This window comes from Narcine bancroftii, chromosome 1, assembly GCF_036971445.1.
Source record: "Narcine bancroftii isolate sNarBan1 chromosome 1, sNarBan1.hap1, whole genome shotgun sequence".
In the NCBI taxonomy this organism is placed as follows: Eukaryota; Metazoa; Chordata; class Chondrichthyes; order Torpediniformes; family Narcinidae; genus Narcine; species Narcine bancroftii.
In genome coordinates, this window is record NC_091469.1 from 72293431 (window position 1) to 72313726 (window position 20296).

The 20296-nt window shown below is 42.8% G+C and overlaps 1 protein-coding gene across 6 annotated transcripts in view; it reads left to right on the forward strand.

The window, feature by feature from the left end:
• Positions 1–20296, forward strand: part of gkap1 (G kinase anchoring protein 1) — a 67190-nt gene that overhangs the window by 13919 nt on the left and 32975 nt on the right. For 3 of the 6 annotated variants that reach the window (XR_011354907.1, XR_011354906.1, XM_069930129.1), the window contains exons 3-5: positions 5872–6033; positions 15583–15660; positions 18564–18693. Coding sequence is in view for 4 of the 6 variants with exons in the window: in XM_069930129.1 (XP_069786230.1) it covers positions 5872–6033; positions 15583–15660; positions 18564–18693 (370 nt within the window). In the remaining 2 variants the exon portion in view is untranslated. Of the gene's footprint in view, positions 1–2717; positions 2776–5871; positions 6034–15582; positions 15661–18563; positions 18694–20296 lie in introns of all 6 variants that reach the window. The other 3 variants (XM_069930153.1, XM_069930163.1, XM_069930146.1) reach the window with 2 other exon arrangements.

Consider the following 20296-nt stretch of genomic DNA (forward strand, 5'->3'; position numbering starts at 1 on the left):
TTTCCTTATTCCGGTGGGTCCTGACATCTCAGGTTCTGCTTGTCAGCAGTAAGCATCACTGACTGGTAATTTGATTTACCAAAATGCAGAGGTGAGTTGGAGTAGTGGGATGATTGTACATTAGTGGTTTCTCCATCAAGAGGTTGATAGAAATAAGAAGTGAATGTTGTGGAAAAGGCAAGCTTGGTAAAGGTAGGGAGTGTGATAAGAGTAAAATTTCTTAAGGCTAGATGATTGGGGAAAGGCTTGAACTGGGAGGGATGACAGGCAGCTGAAAAGATGCCCAAAGTGTAGGAGATGGTTAAAAACTGAGTGGGAATGGACAAGATAGATTGTTGCTAACCTGCATTAAATTGTTCACCTTGTTTGCAAGAATCCATTCCATAACCGGCCACCCCACATTTTCAACCCTGTAATGCACAAAAGACACTGATTTCAAAATAAAGGAAACACTTGTAATTTCTTTCTCTCCTCTCCCACAAATGAAAATAGAAAGTGAGATCCTCCAGTTCATCTGGCTTCAGAAATGAGCAGATATTGTTCAATTTTTTTATTAACCTACACTTTAATGCCAATCAGGCAAAACATGCTTCAAGCAAAAGAACAATGATGAATAATTTTTCTCATCTCATTATGGAAAAATTGCAAAACAAATTAAAATACACTACCTTCTCTCTGGTGCAGAAAAGGATTGTTTCTAAAAATGTAATGGTCTGAAAATCTGCATGGGTACAAAAGGTTATTTGTAATATGGCAAGGGAGCCAAAGTGATGAAGGGAGCTCATTGGTGACTTGTACAACTCTTCCTTCCAACTGACATCCATAGCCTTGGACATAATGTGGCCAGTTGAGCATCTGCATCTGTCCATGCACAGTTGCTTCAGTGTTGCAGCTGGTATTCTTGGTGAAATGTGGAAGAAGCCATTTGCACACTGCATAATAAAAATCTGTAATTTTACACTGTATTCCAGTTCTACAACTATTACTATTTTTTTTCCGGTGATTGTATCATTTGGTAGATATAAACTTTAAAAGTTGTGTATGTGTTTTTTAAAATGTGCCCAGGTTTGTACATTTTTTCCTGAGCCATATAATTAGCCATTAATTATTTTTAAGCAGTATATGTATTTTTCTGGACTGAATGCTCTGAATAAATGACAGATGATTATGAAATGTTCTTATTAAAGTCCTAAAGTATAGGTTGAAGTCATTCATCAAGGCCCCCAAATACTGACAAGGATTAGTAATTGGAACAGACAGGTCTTCAGAGGTGGGATAAATAGTTAAAGTAACTTTGATGAAGGGCTCAAGCCTGAAACGTTAGTTATGCATCTTTATCTTTGCTAACTAAAGGATACTGTTTGACCTGCTGAGTTTCTCCAGCATTGTTTTTACTTCAACCACTGTGTCTATAGACTTTGGCGTTTTTCTTCTAAATAGTTAATGTTTCAGGTATGGAACCTTTTATCAGTGAAAGTTTTCAGTAAGAGAGAGATGGATAGAACAAAGGGAAATTGTCTGACAGGGTGAGGCCAAACAAGTTATTGAGATAACTGGAACATTGTGTTTCTTTGTCTATTAATGTTGAGGCTTTGGGACGCTCTCAATAGACGATATGATTAGGATAAGAAAAATTTAGGTAAATTGATGAATGATGGCCAAAAAAGGCCAGTCTTGATAGAAAAAGGAAGAACAAATTACCTAGATATGGAACATGCTTCACATGGGAGGACTGTTGGGGATCACTCCCTTTGTGATTCCTTGGTCTGCCATTCCATATGTTCCAATCATTTAGCTGCTATGGTACTTTCCTGTGAATCTAAGAGATACATCTCCTGACCTCTCACCTTTTTCCTCTTTACCATCCAGGGACTCAAATAGTCCTTTGAGGTAAAGCAGTAGTTCACTGGCACTTCTAATCAGTTTTTCTGCATTTGGTGTTTACAATGTGCTATCCTCTACACTAAATGCAGATTGGGTGACTGTTTTGTGGAGCGTTTGCTTCCAGTCAACAGGAGTGACTTGACCTTCTAGTTGCCTGCCACTTTATCTCATCATCTCATTTAGATGTTCTCAGATGTCCAAAACACCATGCAACATTCATAAGAAGTAAAGCTAACCAATTTTGGGCCTGGGCTTTTTGTCAGGTATAAGCAAAAAAAAGGAAGTGCGGTTTTACCCTTTACTACTTATGGTTGCTACGTGACCTGCTGAATTTCTCCAACATGCTTGTGTATTGTAATCAATCCCAGTATAACCCTACTCTGACCTTTCTGTCTGTGCCTTTCTGCATTGTTTCAAGGAGGCCCAACATTTGCTTGAACAATAACTCATCTTCTGCCTGGGACTTTGTATCAAATTCTCTAATTTTGAGTAACCAGTTTTTTTTTGTCCACATGAAAATTGACCACTCTGCCTGTCATCACTTTGGCTCAGCTTTTCTTATTCTAATCATATCATGATTGCTGGGCCTGTTCCACAGCATTGCCATTTAATAATACGTTGCATGGACAAAGAATCGTACTGGAATTCCAAATGCTGTTTGGTCTTGACCTATAGCAGGTCTTGTTCTGTCTAAATGTCCCCCACCTTCTCGACTGAAAAATAATTCTCTTTCTCTGTTCTAACAAATGTTCCTGAATTTGAAACATTAACAGTTTGGCTCCCATACCCCATAGATGCTGCTTGATCTGTGAGTATTTTCTGTTTTATTCCAGATATTTTGATTATCGCTGGACAGTAGCGAAGGAAGTTACCAGGTTTTTCTGTAGCGGGGTAGGTTTTATTCAGATAAACTCCAAAACCACACCAGTATGAACATGTGGGGCATGTTTGTGTTTAAGCAAGTCCAAACTCCAGTTGATAAGTTCAATGAATCTCTTTAGGTAGAGAGCTGGAGTGGTATATGGATTTTTGCTTATCTTGATTTGTTTACTGTTACCATGCTGTATCTTTAAATTTAAGTGGAGATGGATTAGTGAGCCTTTGTAGCTGAATTTGCATTGTTTATGCTTTTAAAGCTATCAAGATGAAATTGTATGCTCGGAAAATAGAGTATTTGGGTATAAGGTTAGAAAATCCCACATGATTTACTGTCCATTTAATTTGAAATCTAGCAACAAGTTTTGGTTACAAGATGAGCTTTTTATTAATATTTACTCTGATAAACTTTGGTAATTGCATAAATATTGCATCTGTTCATGCTTTCAGACAAGAGACTTGTCTCCTGTAATCTGTTTTTATTTCTACATTTTGCATTATAGATTGGGCAGTTGAAGGTTAATCAAGAGCCCCAAAGTAAGCTTGCCAAGTTACAACACCAAAGAGCTGGGGCTGTGCTGTGTTAATTTTGTAACTTTTGGCTTCTCAGTCTACACTGGAAAAAATCTCCAACTAACTGCATTTTTTTTCTTAAATTGTTTCAGATTTTGCTGTAAAACAGGATGTTGAAGTATGTTTTTTTTAAGGTCGCAGCTTAATTTTGGGTCTGTCTGCTTTGATCCAAGCTCTCCAACCAGATATCTTTGATGTATTTGATCTCGTCTTTCTTATGTTAGAGGATGGAATGTTTGTAATAATGAGGTGTTACAAACCCAAGTATGAAAGTATTATGGAGGAAGCATGCATAGAGATTATGCAGATTTTTAAAAAATACTTTTATCTAGTAGGAATGACAATTTTTGAGATGTGAAAAAAAACTAGATGCTGGAAGTCCAAACATTTCTGGGGGAAGATGTATTTCAGGTTGATGAGTCTCTCTCTCTCTTGAGGTCCTGCCTGACTTAAGTATTTCTGACGTTTTCTGTTTTTATAGTAGTTATTGGGGTCAGTTTTAATGATACCTGAATATTTATTCCTATTATTGCATCCCTTTGCGCATAAGTTAAGGAACTTGTGTGGTGCTCTATAACCATATAACTATTTACGGAGCGGAAACAGGCCATGTCGGCCTTTCGAGTCTGCACCGGTTCACTAGAACAACTCCACTAGCTCAAACCTCCCTCTCACTGCCAATAACCCTCCAACCCCCTCACCTCCATGTACACATCCAACCTTCTCTTAAATGACAGAAAGGACCCTGCCGCAACAATCTCATTCGGAAGTTCATTCCATTCTGCCACCACTCGCTGAGTGAAAAAGCTACCTCTAATATTTCTCCTAAAGTGTTGCCCCCTTACCCTTAACTCATGGCCTCTTGTTCTAACCTCCCCTGCCCTCAGGGGAAAGAGTCTGTTTATGTCTAGTCTATTCCTTTCATAATTTTAAATACCTCTATCAAGTCCCCTCTCAGTCGTCTATGTTCCAATGAATAAAGTCACAATCTCCTTAATTTCTCCCTGTAATCCAGATGCTGTAAGCCAGGCAACATCCTTGTAAACCTTCTCTGCACCCTCTCCACCTTATCTATATCCTTATAATTTGATGACCAGAACTGAGCACAGTACTCCAAACCTGGCCTCACCAATGCCTTAAACAGCATCACCTCCCAGCTCCTATACTCTATATTATAATTTATGAAGACCAGTGTACCATATGCTTTCTTAACCACCCTGTCTACATGGGAATCCACCGTCAGTGAACTCTGTACCATAACCCCCAGGTCCCTTTACTCCTCTGCGAGCCTCAATCCCCCCCCCCCCTTAAATGTATATGTCCTATTCTGGTTATTTTTACCAAAATGCAACACCTCACGCTTGTCTATATTAAATTCCAACTGCCATCTTTCAGCCCACTCTTCCAAACAAACCAAATCCTTCTGTAATCCAAGAAAATCTACCTCACTATCCACTACTCCCCCTATTTTTGTATCATCCGCATATTTGCTTACTCAGTTAACCACACCTTCCTCTAAATCATTAATATAAATGATAAACAATAAGGGATCCAGCACCGATCTCTGAGGCACCCTGCTTGTCACAGGCATCCAACCTGATATACAGTTGTCCACCATAGCTCTCTGCTGTCTATCTCCCAGCCACCTCTGAACCCATGTCACAATCTCTCTACTAATTCCTAATGACTGAACCTTCCTTATTAACCTTCCATGCGGAACCTTATCAAAAGCCTCACTAAAATCCAAATAGATCACATCCACTGCTCTACCTTCATCCACCATTTTTTTTGTCACTTCATCAAAAAACTCAACAAGGTTTGTCAAACATGACTTTCCTTTTACAAACCCATACTGGGTGCCCCTAATCAATCCCTGACTATCCAGAAATGTGTATACTATCTCGAAGAATACCCTCCATAACCTTCCCCACCACCGAAGTCAAAGTTACTGGCTGATAATTACTTGGCCTACACCTACTGCCTTTTTTGAACAATGGAACAACATTTGTAACCCTCCAATCCTGTGGTACCACCCCCTCCTCCAGTGATCTTTGAAAAATCACTGTCAGTGCCCCTGCTATTTGTTCCTTGACCTCCCTTAAAGTCCTGGGAAAAATCCCATTGTATTTAAAAATCTCATAAATTAAATCATCTTGAAAATGCCAGAAATGTTTTGAGATATTAAACTGCTTTAACTATCAAATCTATTTCTTTGGCAGCAAGTGTTTGAATACAGATTCCTATTGTAGTACGAGCTAAAATAAATCTTAAAGCATGATTTATTTACATTTAAAGTAGCCTCAGAATCAAGCTATATAAACATGACCTGTTATATCATTTTGAAAATACTCAAATCTTACACTCATGAGGCATCTTGTAATCCATGAAATATGCAAGTACAACTTAACATCTAAATGATTAAACCATCAAATGATTGGCCTAATCGATAGTATAGTGTTTTTAACTTTCATCAAAGCTTTAAAAATGGGTATGGTTTTTTATGATTTTTGTGGGTTTTTTTTGTTCTTCAATTTAAAGCTAAGAAGTTTGGCCTTTGGAAAAAGTATTTCAAAGTCTTGTTCTGCTGGTGTCACCGGTGTGAACACTGGGTCTTGTCAGTCGGAACAATTCCTGAACTGCCAGAATCGAGCAGTGGAAGAGGGTGAGAAGTGGGAGCAGTGGAGAGAAAAGGATGAACAGGTGAGAAACAAGAATGTTTACAATATTATGAAAATTAATGTCTGTGCGACTTACAAACAACAGGTCATGAATTATTCTACTAACAGCAAATCTGTTCAATTTTTATTTCTGGAATTCTAATTGTAAAACAGCATTAAAGAACAGTTTATAATCCTTGTATGCTTTCACAATACATAGTTTTATCAATGTATAGAGCTATTCTGTATTTGAAACCTTGGTCAAATGCTAAATTTTGGGTGAAGTAAAATTCTGCATTTTCATCCCATCAAGATAATTTTCCAAGAAGATTCACTTTTTTTAACAAGGGGGAATTTGTATGATTAAAGTTTAAACAGATGCAAACAGTGGTACCAAGTTAGTGTTTCAGCTGGACTTAGAGGCATTACGCGATTAATTCATCCCAACTTTTTACTCGCATAATAGAAATTTGCATTGTGATTATTAGATCATTGGGAGTAATTGCAATGAATCCCCGTCCTTTCAGATCATCCATCAAGATTTGTAAAAAATGTGTTTTAAAAACACATTTAGCTGGATATAATGCCAAAACTGTTAAGGTAAATAAAAATAATTACGGTATTGTAACGTTGTTATGGGCTCAGAGGACCCCAAAACCCAGCAGCAATAGAAATTCACCAAGATAAAGGGTTTTTTAAATAAAAGTTGCTTTTACTTATATTTAAACATGAAAACAAGATCACACTCTAACTTATTACTATTAACTTAACCCCCATCTAATTCTAAGTGCACATGTATGTAATGTGTGTGTAAATTCAGAAAAGTTCTTTGATTCACAGTCCAATCTCACTTCTCACTCCTCCAAGAATCAGGCAATTCTTATACCATGCACAGAATTTAACATTTATGAATTTCACCAGGCTTTGGTGCTTGAAAGGTAAATGGTTACTGCTCAGGAAGGTTCTTGTCAGTTTTCATAGAGTGATTTGTTGCTCGTTGGTCATAAACTGATTTCTTCCAATCATCCACTTCAGTGTCTTGCTGAAGAAACTTGCCCCATCAGGGTTTTCCAGGTGATAACCTCTTTCTTTCAGGTCACCACAGAGTTACTTTTTGTTTTCCTTATTTCAAGTGAAATATTATACATCCAGCCATCTCCTCTTGTATGGACAATAACAGGCTGAATTAAGAACTCACAACCCGTGTTCAAAATGGGGTTTTCCCACAAGCTTGCCAGCTTGTCATGTTCCAGTCCCAGCTGCTGCTGAACTGTAGAACTGAATTCTCTTTCTGAGAAAACCACATGACCCTATTAGAACAGCAAACTGCATTCAGACAGACTGTGGCACCGCACCCAATCTTTCGAGTCTGTTCATCTGTTGCTTTCCAAAACAATAATCCATGACTCCACAGCATGTCCAATTAACACCTCCTTGTGTAGTCCTTATAGGCATTCTTCAAAGATTTTGCAAAGGCACCTCGAGCCTGGACTGTCTGGCTTGAGTAGAGCTCTGACATTTTAAATGAGATCTGTGTTGTGAAGTGTTTGTTTGCAACTTCCACTAAAAAAAAACCTGCCACAATTTATCTCCTTTAAAACATATCTATATGCAATATAAAATATAACATAATTCGTCACAGCGTCCGCTACGGCAGCGCTTCAGAATAAAGAGATGTCTACACAGTGCGAGGGTGAACCAGAAACTGACTTTATTATTTGAATCACTTGCACTGTGCGGAGGGGAACACCCACTCACTGACGTGCACTAGTTTCCGGAAGTGATGTCAGTGTGTTGCAGCGTCATTCCCTGGCTGGCAGTGCGCCAGCTGGAAGTGGGGAGTTCATCTGGGCAACACGTGGTATCAACTGAAGGCTCCTCCTCGGAAGTGATGGGGATCTGCGCCATTTTCAGTTGGATGACTGGGGTGGCGATTCGGCCCATCTAACTAAGTGGTTGCTCGGCCTGCTACACAAGTCGCCCCCCTCACCTGAATCGCCGTTGCTCTCTGAGAAGGTTACCATACAGTCTCTGGGCAGGTGGCCTCTGCGCCTGACCTGGGGGTCTGGGGCCACAGGCCTAAGTTCAGGTGCGCTGCCTTGAAGCAGTCGATAGTGAACCTGTCCTGTCGTCCACCAATGTCCAGTGTAGAGACGACGCCGTCTCATTGAAACACTTTGAATGGGCCTTTGTAGGGGCACTGTAGAGGTGTTCCTTGCTGTCCTCTCCTCACAAAGATGTAGTCTCATGGCTGCAAGTCCGTGGGGATGTGGCAGGGTGGAGAGCCGTGTCGGGAAGGTTTACCTTCTTGTACTTTTAACCTCTGGAGGATGTCTAGGGCACTGGACTGTGGACCAGGGGGCTGAAGTGAATGTCCCTGGGGATGGTAAGTGAAAAACTGTACACCATCTTGGCGGACGAGGCAGGTAGGTCTTCCTTTAGTGCTGTATGGATGCCTAAAAGCACGCATGGAAGTTCGTCCATCCATTTCAAGCATTGCAGTTGAGCTTTCAGGGCTGCCTTCAGGTGGCGGTGGGAACACTCAACCAGCCCGTTTGCCAGAGGGTGGTAGGCTGTGGTATAGTGCAGCTGGCTGCTGCAGAACTTGGTGAGGTTAGCCCAGAGCAAGGAAGTGAACTGTTCCCCTCGGTCTGAGGTAATGTGGGTTGGGACTCTGAAATGTGTGACCCAAGTGGATAAAAAGGCTCTGGCGCAAGTCTCTGTGTCGCACGTGGGTAGGGGTATAGCTTCTGGCCAACGGTCAGGTAAAACGGTTGATTGTGGTGAACCGATACCACATACCTTTGCTTGCGGGGAGTGGGCAGACAAGGTACACATGCTCAAATCAGTGCTGCACCGGCTCAAAGGACTGGAGGGGCTTTGGTGTGTCTGTGCACCTTGGTGTGTTGACAGTGCAAACAGGTTATAGCCCACAGGATCACGTCGTGGCAAAGGCCGTGCCACACGAACTTGTCGGCATCAGGCAGACTATGGACCTTATGGAGGGATGGGACAGGCCGCGGAACACCCACCGTTGCCAGGTTGCGGGTAGGATGTGTCTGGGGAAACCTGTGGATTCGTCACATACTAGAGAGAGGCCTCCTGGTGAGGGGCAGAAATTGCTGACCTTCATGCTGATGATGGTTGTCCGGTAGGCCTGGACATCTGCATCCTCCATCTGGTCCTTGGCCAGCTGGGTGACATCGAGCCACCCTGAGGTGGTGGCGATCCTGGGTTTGGATGACGTGTTGGCCACCATGTTGGACTTGCCTGTATTTTTTTTTAAACTTTATTTAAGATTTTATAACATGAATAAGATATAAGATTACATTGAAAAAAAAATTAAAAATGAAATAATAAAATTACAATACATCATCAGTAATCTAAACAAACTATACCCCCCCAATAATTATTACACCACATTAATAAACCAACTCAAATTAATCCAACCCCCCCTCCTTCTCTCCCCCTACAATAAAGAGTGAAGGATTAATAAGATTAGTAATATATGTAAGAGAAAAATTAGTAATATATGTAAGAGAAAAAAACCTACTTACAAAAAAAACAAAAACATTAAACAATAATCAATTCTTAAAAAAGAATTGTAGCATGAGAAAAAAAGATTAAAAAAAACTTTATAAAAATAAACCTTCACTAAATATCAACTAACTTCACATCTATCATCGTATTAGTCACATAAACCACCATCTTAAAACAAAATCCAAACCTCATTAAGCATTGTACAATTCAATTTTAGTACTCTTCCACCATCTTTCCTTTTTGCTCTTGAATACTTATCCAATAAAAGCCCCTGACTTGTCTGTGTTGTGGCGAATTTACATTGTGCACTTCAAGTTGTAGGAGAGGTGACGCTGTGCCTCTCTGACAATGGGTCTGAGACCTTGCTGAGTGCATAGGTGAGTGGTTTGTGGTCTGTGTCGGCGGTGAAGACCCTTCCTTCTAGCGTGTACTGGAAGTGTCATATCGCCAAGTGCAGGGCCAACTGTATTTGAGCTCAGGTGTCTAGAGGTGCTTGCTGAAGAAGGCCAGTGGGTCCCACTGTTTGTCGACCCATTGCTCCAGGACTGCTCTGTCTGACGTGTCCATTGTAAGGGCCCGAGGGAGGTTGAGTCTGGGTGGGCCAGGACTGTGGCCCTTGCTAGTGGTGGTCTGGAACACTTCTGTGGTATTAAGCATCTATTTGAGTGTCTTGTTGCCGAGCTTGATGAGGTCAAACGGGCTGTTGAGGGTGGCCGCTCCCGGCAGGAAGTGTTAATAAAAGTTCACCATCCCCAGGAACTCCTGCAGGCCTTTGATCGTGCTCGGCTTGGGAAAGTTCTGGATGGCCTCTACCTTGTCCAGCAGTGGTGTGGCTCCCTCTGGGGTGATGCGGTGTCCCAGGAAATCGATTGTCTCTTGGCCAAACTGGCACTTGGCTGGGTTCACCATGAGTCCGAACTGCTGCAGCCTGTCGAAAAGGTGAGTCAGGTGTGTCCTGTGTGTACTGGCATCCGGGCTGACGATGAGGGTATTGTCCATGTAGATGAAGATGAAGTCGAGGTCCCTGCCGACCACGCCCATCGCTGTTGGAATGTCTGGGCTGCGTTCTTCAGCTTGAACGGCATCTGTCGGAACCCAAAGACCAAAAGGTGTGATGATGGCCGTTTTCGGGACATCATTGGGATCTGGTGGTACCCTTTGACAAGGTCTACCTTGGAAAAGACTCGACAGCTCTGGAGCCTTGTGGCGAAGTCCTGGACTTGTGGGATAGGGTACCTGTCTGGGACAGTAGTGTCGTTCAGTTGCCTGTAGTTGCCGCATGGGCGCCAGCCACCGGAGCTCTTCTGTACCATGTGGAGTGGGGAGGCCCAGGGGTTGTTTGAACAGAGGACGATCCCCAGCTTCTCCATGGTGGTGAACTCAGACTTGGCTTGCTGGAGTTTGCCTTGTGGGAGATGTGAGCCCGTGTGTGCACTGGCGGCCCAGCATTCTTGATGTGGTGCTCCACGCCATGTGGCAGTTTAGTGTCGTGGAAATTTTGCACTAATAGGACTGAATACCTGGCCAGTAGGCGGGCATACTCATTTTGGAAGTGTGGATTCCTAACGGCAGAAAAGAGCGCTGCCACAGGATGAGGGGGTACGAATGGAAAGTGGTAGCATTCACCAACTGGCATTTTTTTCACGTCCACCATGTGCCTGGAGGAGGTCTGCTCTGAGTAAGGCCTGTCCCAGGGCCGCAGTTGTGCACTTCCACTGGAAAATTGTGTCCACTGTATGGATTGTGACCAGGCAGGTACTGTCGCTCGGGATGGAGAAGCCATTGGCTGCTTGCAGTGTGAGGCCTTGGTCTTGAAATAAGTTGGTGGGATGAGGCTTATCTCTGCATCCTTGTCGACTTGGAAGTCCCTCTTTATTCGTTGGTCCCTAGGGTACAGTAGGCCTTTATGGGTGCCAAATGCCGAGGCCACAAAGGCTGGCTGGCCTGCCCGTTTCCCATCGCCATGTTTAGTATGGCGGTGGGGTAGGAGCACTGGGTGGGGGGTGCACTGCTGGGCATTTTGTCCCCATCTGCGGTGATGGAAGCAGTATTTGTTCTTTTTGGGTGCCTGTCATGCTGTTGTTGGCCAGCGGCTACTGCTGGTGGGGCCAGCGGGGTTGCTGAGACAGCGGCGCTGATGGAATAGATGGGTTGCACGTGGATGGAGCTTTGCTGTGGGGTACAGACAATCTGTTTGCCTCTTTGGCTACCAGGTGTGGGGCGCTGAAATCCATGTTGGAAACTGCCGAGAAAACGTGTACTAGCAACTTGGAAAGGAACACGGCCTTGAAGAGGAAGCAGTCTGTGTGTCCGTCCGCTAGGGCCACCATTTCATGCATGAGCTTGGAGGGGTTCCTTTCGCCCAGGCCCTACATATTTAGGATATGAATGGCGCACTCATGCGGCTGAGTTCCAGGGAATTGAGGAACCGCTGGAATTGCTCGTATTTGAGGTTCATGGGAGGATTCTCCACGAAGGAGCTTACTTTAGCTGTATTCAAGGCACTGACAACGTGCCAGAACTTGGTGTCTTCTGAGACAGTGCCTCTGATGTGGAACTGTGACTCGGCCAGTTGCAGCCAATTCCTGGGCTGGTTCGCCCAGATGGACAGCAAATGCATATCCACCACGTTGGTCACAGACATTGCGACTCTGGTGGTAGCAGTATCCTGCATCCTGTCACATTTGAGTTGGGTTCCAAAAATGTTGGAACCGTCGGGGTTACCACTAGCATCTGCTACGGCAGTGCTATAGAAATAAGAGATGTTCACACGGTGTGAGGGTGAACCAGTTACTGACTTATTTGAATTGCTCGTGCTGTGTGCAGAGGAACACCCACTTCCGGTGATGTGTGCGTCAGCTTTCGGAAGTGACGTCAGCGCGTTGCAGTGTTACTCCCTGGCCGGCAGTGCGACACCTGGAAGCGGGGCGTTCCCCTGGGCAACAAGTGGCGTCAACCGCAGGCTTCTCCTAGGAAGTGAAGGGGGACCCATGCTATTTTGAGTCGGATGACTGGTGCGGCGATTCGGCTCGTCTAACTGCGCAGTCGCTCGACCCGCTACAGTATGATAGCTTTCATTTATTTCATAATTGCATCATAACTAAACTATTTCTTGGAAAAATATTTGTCCGAAGTTGACTGCACAGATTTTGATTTTTTTTTTTTCTCTCTCTTTGTACAATTTCCTATAGCTAGCAATTGCTTTTTCTAAATTGCTGCGGAGTTCCATGCTGCTTTCCATGTTAGGATCAACGTTTAGATAAAAATTCTTGGTGCCTTCAACAAGTTCAAATCCTTTTTTGAAAAATTTCTGGAAACTTTACAGGAGCATTTTTATCAGCACGAGCAGCTTCCCCTGTAATTCTTATGTTGTGTAATCTTGTTCCATGTTTAAAGTAGTCAAACCAACAAAAGTTTCTGTTATCCCCTTGAAATGTATTTAAGCAGCAAAAAGATGTTTAAAGCTTTGGTTTGAATGTTTTTTGGTACAAAGTGGTATTCGCTTTTGGTTACAATCTTCAATCCAAAGATGGAGTAGTCGATCCATTTCAGTCATTAATGGACTTCTGTTTCGAGTTATTTGCATGTTAGAGAAACTGATCTAATTTAACCTTGTTCTTTATATTTGTGCTTCTTAAAATTGTATGTACCGTTGACTCATTGTAGCCCACATCGTGTCCGATTTTCACATTGCAGCCCACATCGTGTCCGATTTTCACATTGCAGCCCACATCGTGTCCGATTTTCACATTGCAGCCCACATCGTGTCCGATTTTCACATTGCAGCCCACATCGTGTCCGATTTTCACATTGCAGCCCACATCGTGTCCGATTTTCACATTGCAGCCCACATCGTGTCCGATTTTCACATTGCAGCCCACATCGTGTCCGATTTTCACATTGCAGCCCACATCGTGTCCGATTTTCACATTGCAGCCCACATCGTGTCCGATTTTCACATTGCAGCCCACATCGTGTCCGATTTTCACATTGCAGCCCACATCGTGTCCGATTTTCACATTGCAGCCCACATCGTGTCCGATTTTCACATTGCAGCCCACATCGTGTCCGATTTTCACATTGCAGCCCACATCGTGTCCGATTTTCACATTGCAGCCCACATCGTGTCCGATTTTCACATTGCAGCCCACATCGTGTCCGATTTTCACATTGCAGCCCACATCGTGTCCGATTTTCACATTGCAGCCCACATCGTGTCCGATTTTCACATTGCAGCCCACATCGTGTCCGATTTTCACATTGCAGCCCACATCGTGTCCGATTTTCACATTGCAGCCCACATCGTGTCCGATTTTCACATTGCAGCCCACATCGTGTCCGATTTTTCACATTGCAGCCCACATCGTGTCCGATTTTTCACATTGCAGCCCACATCGTGTCCGATTTTTCACATTGCTGCCACCGTCTTCATGTCGTTTAATAACTTTGTTTTTCTTCTAAAGTAATTGCTTTACTTTTCCTTTTAATATCAACTGTCAGATTCTTTTCCACATTTTCTTTTATCTACATTTAATAGGGGGCACACACCGAGTCTGACTGTCATTTGCAAATATTTTATTTAGGGCCATTCACACAATCAACTTGTAACTCCAGTTTTCTAGAAATTTCCTGAACTATCTCACAGTAACTGAATAATTACATGCGTAAAACAGGAAATGATCACAATTTTCCAAATGGCAGTAACCGAATTTCACATTAATTGAAGTAGCATACAGCAGGGTTTACCTATTTGAAAGTATCAGATACCTTCAATAATTCCAGTTGCAACACTAACTTGATAAAGGCTTTCTCCATTACCATGAGGGAATATCCTTTGTCCTTTTGTTATGATGCTATACAAGTCATGTGTTCTCTTGAAATGCAGGTTTACTATTACCAATAAGTAGAAATTTTGCCTACCCTACATGGTTAGCGTAGCGGTTAGTGTAATGCTGTTGCAGCGCCAGTGATCGGAAGCTGGATTTGAATCACATGCTGTATGTTCTCGCCATATCTGAGTGGGTTTTCTCCCACTGTTCAAAATGTACCAGGGTTTTAGGTCAATTGGGTGTAATTTGGCAGCACAGGTTCGTGCGCTGAAAGGGCCTATTACTGTGCTGTATGTCTAAATTTAACTTAAAAAAATAAGTTTTAAAAAGAATCTCTGGGTTGTATGTGATATCTTCAGGAGAAAGTTAGAGATGGGGAAGAATGTAAAATTAACCACTGATCATAACATAAAGTTATGTTTATGTTGCAAATATTCCATGCCCCAATGTTTTACCAAATGGTATTACAGGTACACTATCCTTTATCTGGACATCTAAAATCCGGAAAGCTCCAAAATTCGGCAAGTGGGGAGAGAGACAGCAGCGCGAGTCGGGCGGGCGCAGGGGGAGAGACCGGCAGCAGGAGTCGGGCGGGCGCAGGGGGAGAGACCGGCAGCGTGAGTTGGGTGGGGGGGTGGGGGGAAGGACCGGCAGCGCGGGGTGGGGGTGGGGGAGAGACTGGCAGCGCGAGTTGGACAGGCACGGGGGGAGAGACCGGCAGCGTGAGTTGGGCAGGGGGGAGGAGAGACTGGCAGCGCGAGTGGGGTGGGTGGGGGAGAGACCGGCAGCGCGAGTCACAGGCAAGGGGGGGGAGCGAAACCGGCAGTGCGAGTCGGGCGGGCGAGGGTGGGGGGGGAAGACAGCAGCGCGACTGGATGGAAGTGGGAGTGTATACCGTAGCACAATTCAGGTGGGCTTAAATCTGGCTTTCCGAAATCTAGAAAATCCGAAATTCAGAACACCCTGTCCCCCAAGGGTTCCGGATAAAGGATTGTGTACCTGTAATTGAACAATATTGCATTTCAGTTCTCCGAATTCTTGGTTGTAAATGCTCATGTTAAAACATTCAATAGAACTGTTTTGCAGAAAGTATATTTTGATTTTTTTTTTCTCTCTGTCTGCAATATTTGAAGTAGATTATTCAGTATGAGCTATAATGTTGCCAGAGTATTTCTGGAACTTGTAATAGAGCTTCTTTGACACTTTTTTTACTCTATATTTAGCTTACCAGCGAATTGTATGAAGCAGATCTGCAAAAAGCTTTACTGATTAGCAAGCTGGAATACGAGGAGCACAAAAGTGTACGTATACATTTGACATTTGAGTTTCAAATTAGCTTTTTATAAAAAAGAAAAACTGAATTGCAGGAGATCTGACAGTTCTAACAGGCAGTATTCCATGAAGGTGTTATTTGAAATGTATATCCATTAATGACCTCTTGTCTGTAATCCTCCCCCTCCCATGTCCCCCACCCTCTACCAGTTTTCTCTGGCCCTGGCTGCTTTTTGGTCATACCTTGACGAAGGGCTCAGTCCCAAAATGTTGGTTATGTATCTGTATCTTTGCCACATAAAGAATGCCGCACGACTTGGTGGGTTTCTCCAAAATTGTTATGTAAACTACAGGAGTCTCTCCTCTGAAATGAAAGTGGCATGACTGAACAGCTGTTTGTACAATTTTCATATAATTTTAATGAACAACTGAAAATACTAGATGTATACAACAAGAATGTAACATCTGTGGAGATGCTGCTGTATCAGCTGAGTTATTTCAGATTTCCAATACTTGCAGATTTTTGCTGATCATAATTTAACTTTATTTCTGGGTCCACTTCATGGGAAATCCAAATCTAAAAAATGGCTATAAGCTCATTTTGCCAATAATCTCTTCAGCAAGAACCAAGTTAATTATTCCCCAAAAATCCAGGCAAACAATGACCCTTATTCGCTTTCCAATCTCAGGCTGGACACTTCATTTTGTAGATGAACTTGATATGACTACCACTTCATATACGTGCCAGTTTCTATGGGTACATGATCCTTTATCCGGAACCCTTGGGGGACAGTGTATTCCGAATTTCGGATTTTTTTGGGTTTTGGAAAGCCAGATTTAAGCCCACCCAAATTGTGCTGCCGTATCCACCCCCACCCCCTTCCAGTCGCCCTGCTGTCTCCACCCCCCCTCGCCCACTCGACTCGCGCTGCTGGTCCCTCATCGCCTGACTCGCGCTGCTGGTCCCTCGCCCGCCCGACTTGCGCTGCCGGTGTCCCCTCTTTTTCCCCCCCCCCCCTTGGCTGCCTGACACGCGCTGCCGCCTCTCTCCCCACTTGCCAGATTTTGGAGCTTTCTGGATTTTAGATGTCCGGATAAAGGATCGTGTACCTGTATTAATCATCTTATACTTGTCCAAGTTTCACTATTACTGATGTTCTAGTATTTCCCATCACTGATATTAAATTGGTGTTAATGGGATTCTCCATTGCTCACTTAGTGAATACGCTGTCACTCTGCTTGGCATTGCCCTGGAGAAGGCTGATTTATTACAGCATTCCAGGTCCTCCCCATGGAGCATTTTCAAGTACATACTTCTGTATCTTAAGAAGACAATTACTTGGACATTGTGCTGCTGTGCTGATAACCCTCTGTTGGCAAGGCAGTGAATCAGTGCTTCTGTGGTATGGAAAAGGCTGCTGTTGGCTGGCCAGTGTGGATAGCCAGTGCAGAGATGTGGGGCCTCAAGGCTGCCCCTTGCCTGGCATGAGAAGTATGGACATTGCTGTGAACTGGCAGCATCTGCTCCATGTGTTGACAGACTCTCCAGATGGAAGCTGCTGTTTTCTTCCCTTTGTTTGCACAGTTCACCCCAACCCAGAATATTGTCTATTACAGCAGCCTTAAAGCCACTAGTAGGCCTTTTCACACTATGGGCAAGCAGTGACCCTACTTGGATGTGGGTGAAATTCTTGGGAAGGCAGGACCTACCGAGCCTTTCACACTGTGGTCTAAATTCCCTGTAATTTGTCCTCTCCAGCAATTTAGGGCGGGTCCACCCCCAGTGATAACGTAGTGAGTGACACATTACACACTCACAGGAAGTCCTACCAGAAGTTGGATCACACAGTAATGGTGGACGAGGCTTTTCCAAAAATCAATAAAACTAATGCCTTTATGCTTGAAATTGAGTAATTCATTCCACAATCCTATTGCACAAACACCTCTCCCACATATTTCTTCCTTGATTTCACTGTACATTTTATCACACATAATTGCATCTCCACAGCCTTTAACAATTAATTGTGCATCCGCTGGCATTCATTATTACACAGACCTGCACTCCTCCCCCTCTCTCTGTACTAACAGTTCCCACGGGCACACAAGCAGTGACGCAGCATGCAAGTGCTGACGTCACAATGCTTCCCCTGCTCGGCAGTTTGCCGATTGAGACTGCAGGGAGAGGGCGGCCCTGGGAAATTAGGGCCGCAGACCTGGGTGGTTTTCCCGGGCCGACATTTTCACACTACCAGTTCACTGGAGAGTTCCCAGAATCCCCATTTTACATGGTGTGAAAAGGCCTAATAGCACCACTGAGCTTTGTTTTTCTAGAGAAATTTCTAGAGAGAACTCCATGCAATCAAAGTCTGAGGAGGAAATTGCTTCCATCATGTGCATCAGGAGACAATGAAAGAGACCCTTGCTTCTCTGCATCAGTCACCAACAATACCCAGCTTGTTGTTCAGGCCAAGCTAGACTTCATCTCCACATTTTAGTGTTAAGTGGCTGTATCACTCCCTCAGCCCTCATAGGCAGCTGTTTCCTGAGCTTTGAGCAGCTTGTTTCTGGATCCAGGCCAGGCACCTGATGCCAAGTTTCTCTGACTAATAAAGGAATATTAGACAATTGTATCAGATTTCTGACACGGCAATGCTATTAGTAAAATTCTTGATATAAACAATGCTAAAATATCTCCTCTTTACACTCTGTCCTGGGAATGCAGCACAAGTGCTACATGAGGTTCCAACATTATGGAGTGTCATTGGTATTTTACAAACTAAATGCATGTTCTCTTCTGATTTGATACTTTCTGCTATTTGTAATGCAAGATTATAGCTGATCATTGATTTTAAAACTCTAACAATTCTACTTTAATAACAATCTTCATTGAACTTCATCTTAAACTTTGAAATGCCTTTTTTTTTTTTTGCAGTGTTTTGATGCTGGTAATACTTCTCCTCAAACAAAAGGACCGAGTAGAAAGGAAAAGCGAAAACACCTTCAGGGAAAAGATAAACCTGCCACAGTTTCGTTGAAAGATTTTCAGACTGATGGAAGTACAGGTAGTGTCAGAGTTGCGTCAATACATTTTATTTTGAACTATGATTGTGATTTTATAACAATATCTGTTCAAAAACTATAACCACTCAAAAATAGAGAGATTGAGCACTGATCCTGAGGTAGTTGGTCTCTTGTCTACTTGATTTTCATTCTCTATATGACCTGAGGGCTTCAGCAACAAATGGAGACAATGAAATTATGAAAGTGAAAGTTAGTGATTTGTAGAAATTACAGATCATTGCATGCTTAACAGGCAATTAGGAGATCAAAAACCAAGGTTCTGAACACGAGTTCATTTAAAATATTTAGATCATTTAAAATATTTTAAATTATTTTTTGAAGAGAAAGCTTAATTTGGTAAATTTCTCATTTTTATGCAAAATCCTGTCAACGCTCATTAAAGCTGGTCATATGGAATTCTGGGACTTGGCCAACTTATGTACTAGGTTTCTATAAGGCAACATATTTAGATTTACAATAGTTCTGTTTTCAGAAAGTTAACGCTTTTTCCTTCTGTCTTTGTGTCATGATTTACTTTTGCAGCTTCAGTGGAATAATCTTATTTCTGTTTTTCTTCATCGTTACTGAGATGAAGTTAGTGAGGATATATGTATCCTATGAAGAATTGAAGTTAGCAAGATAGAGGTGAGAAGGAAATTGAGAAGATGCAGCAAAAGCACCTTTTGTTACCTGCTCACTGCTCTGTTCTTTTGAGGGGAGGGTCCATTTTTTATTTTGGAAGACTTCACTTTTCTTGATTAGTTGTCCTTTACAATAATATGCAAGAAAAATAAAATATCAGTGTTTATCCAAGGTTCCCTTGCTTGTTTACTCTGTCTCAAAGAACCAAATTAATTATTAAGTTGCCAGATATCTGTTCAGTGAATGCTTCTAGAGTCTGTGTCCTATGTGGCACCACATATTTCTGAGAAATGCTATTTTTGCGTAATTATTGTGGTGTAGATGGGAACCATCACTCTTAATTCTGGTCCTTGAACTGAGTTTTTAATAGTCTTATAGCATAGTGTTAGGTCCTTTGGCTCAATGAGTCTATGCCTCAAACACCTAATTGCACCAATTCCATCATATTCTCTTGATTTTCCCATCAACTCACAATAGTGGTAGTTTACAGTGGAGTAATAAACTCATCATCTCGTGTCAATCTCAAGTAACCTAGCAGCTGCCTGTGTTTGGCATATGAGAAGAAACTGGAACATCTGGAAGAAACCCACGTAGTCACAAACTCCACACAGACAGTGCTGTAAGTCAGTATTTAATCAAATGCACTGCCGTCATTTTTCCTTTTGTCTTCCCAAAGCCCGATACAATCCAATTATATTGCAAGCAGTGGGGCAGCAAATGCTTGTGACTTGTTTCCGATGTTATTGCACTAATGGTTGGAGCTTTAAAAATCTTTGTCTCTCATTTTTATAAAAGCTTAAAGCAATCAGATTTGTGGACATGAATATTTGAGATTTGTTCTGTATATAGTGGGCCAAAGGGCTGTCTATGTGCTCTGACTCTGAAAAACATTCTGGACAGTCCTCTCGGGGCTGGGATCTGAAGCAGGTTCAGGTCAGTAGTCCTGAATGGACAAAACTGAAA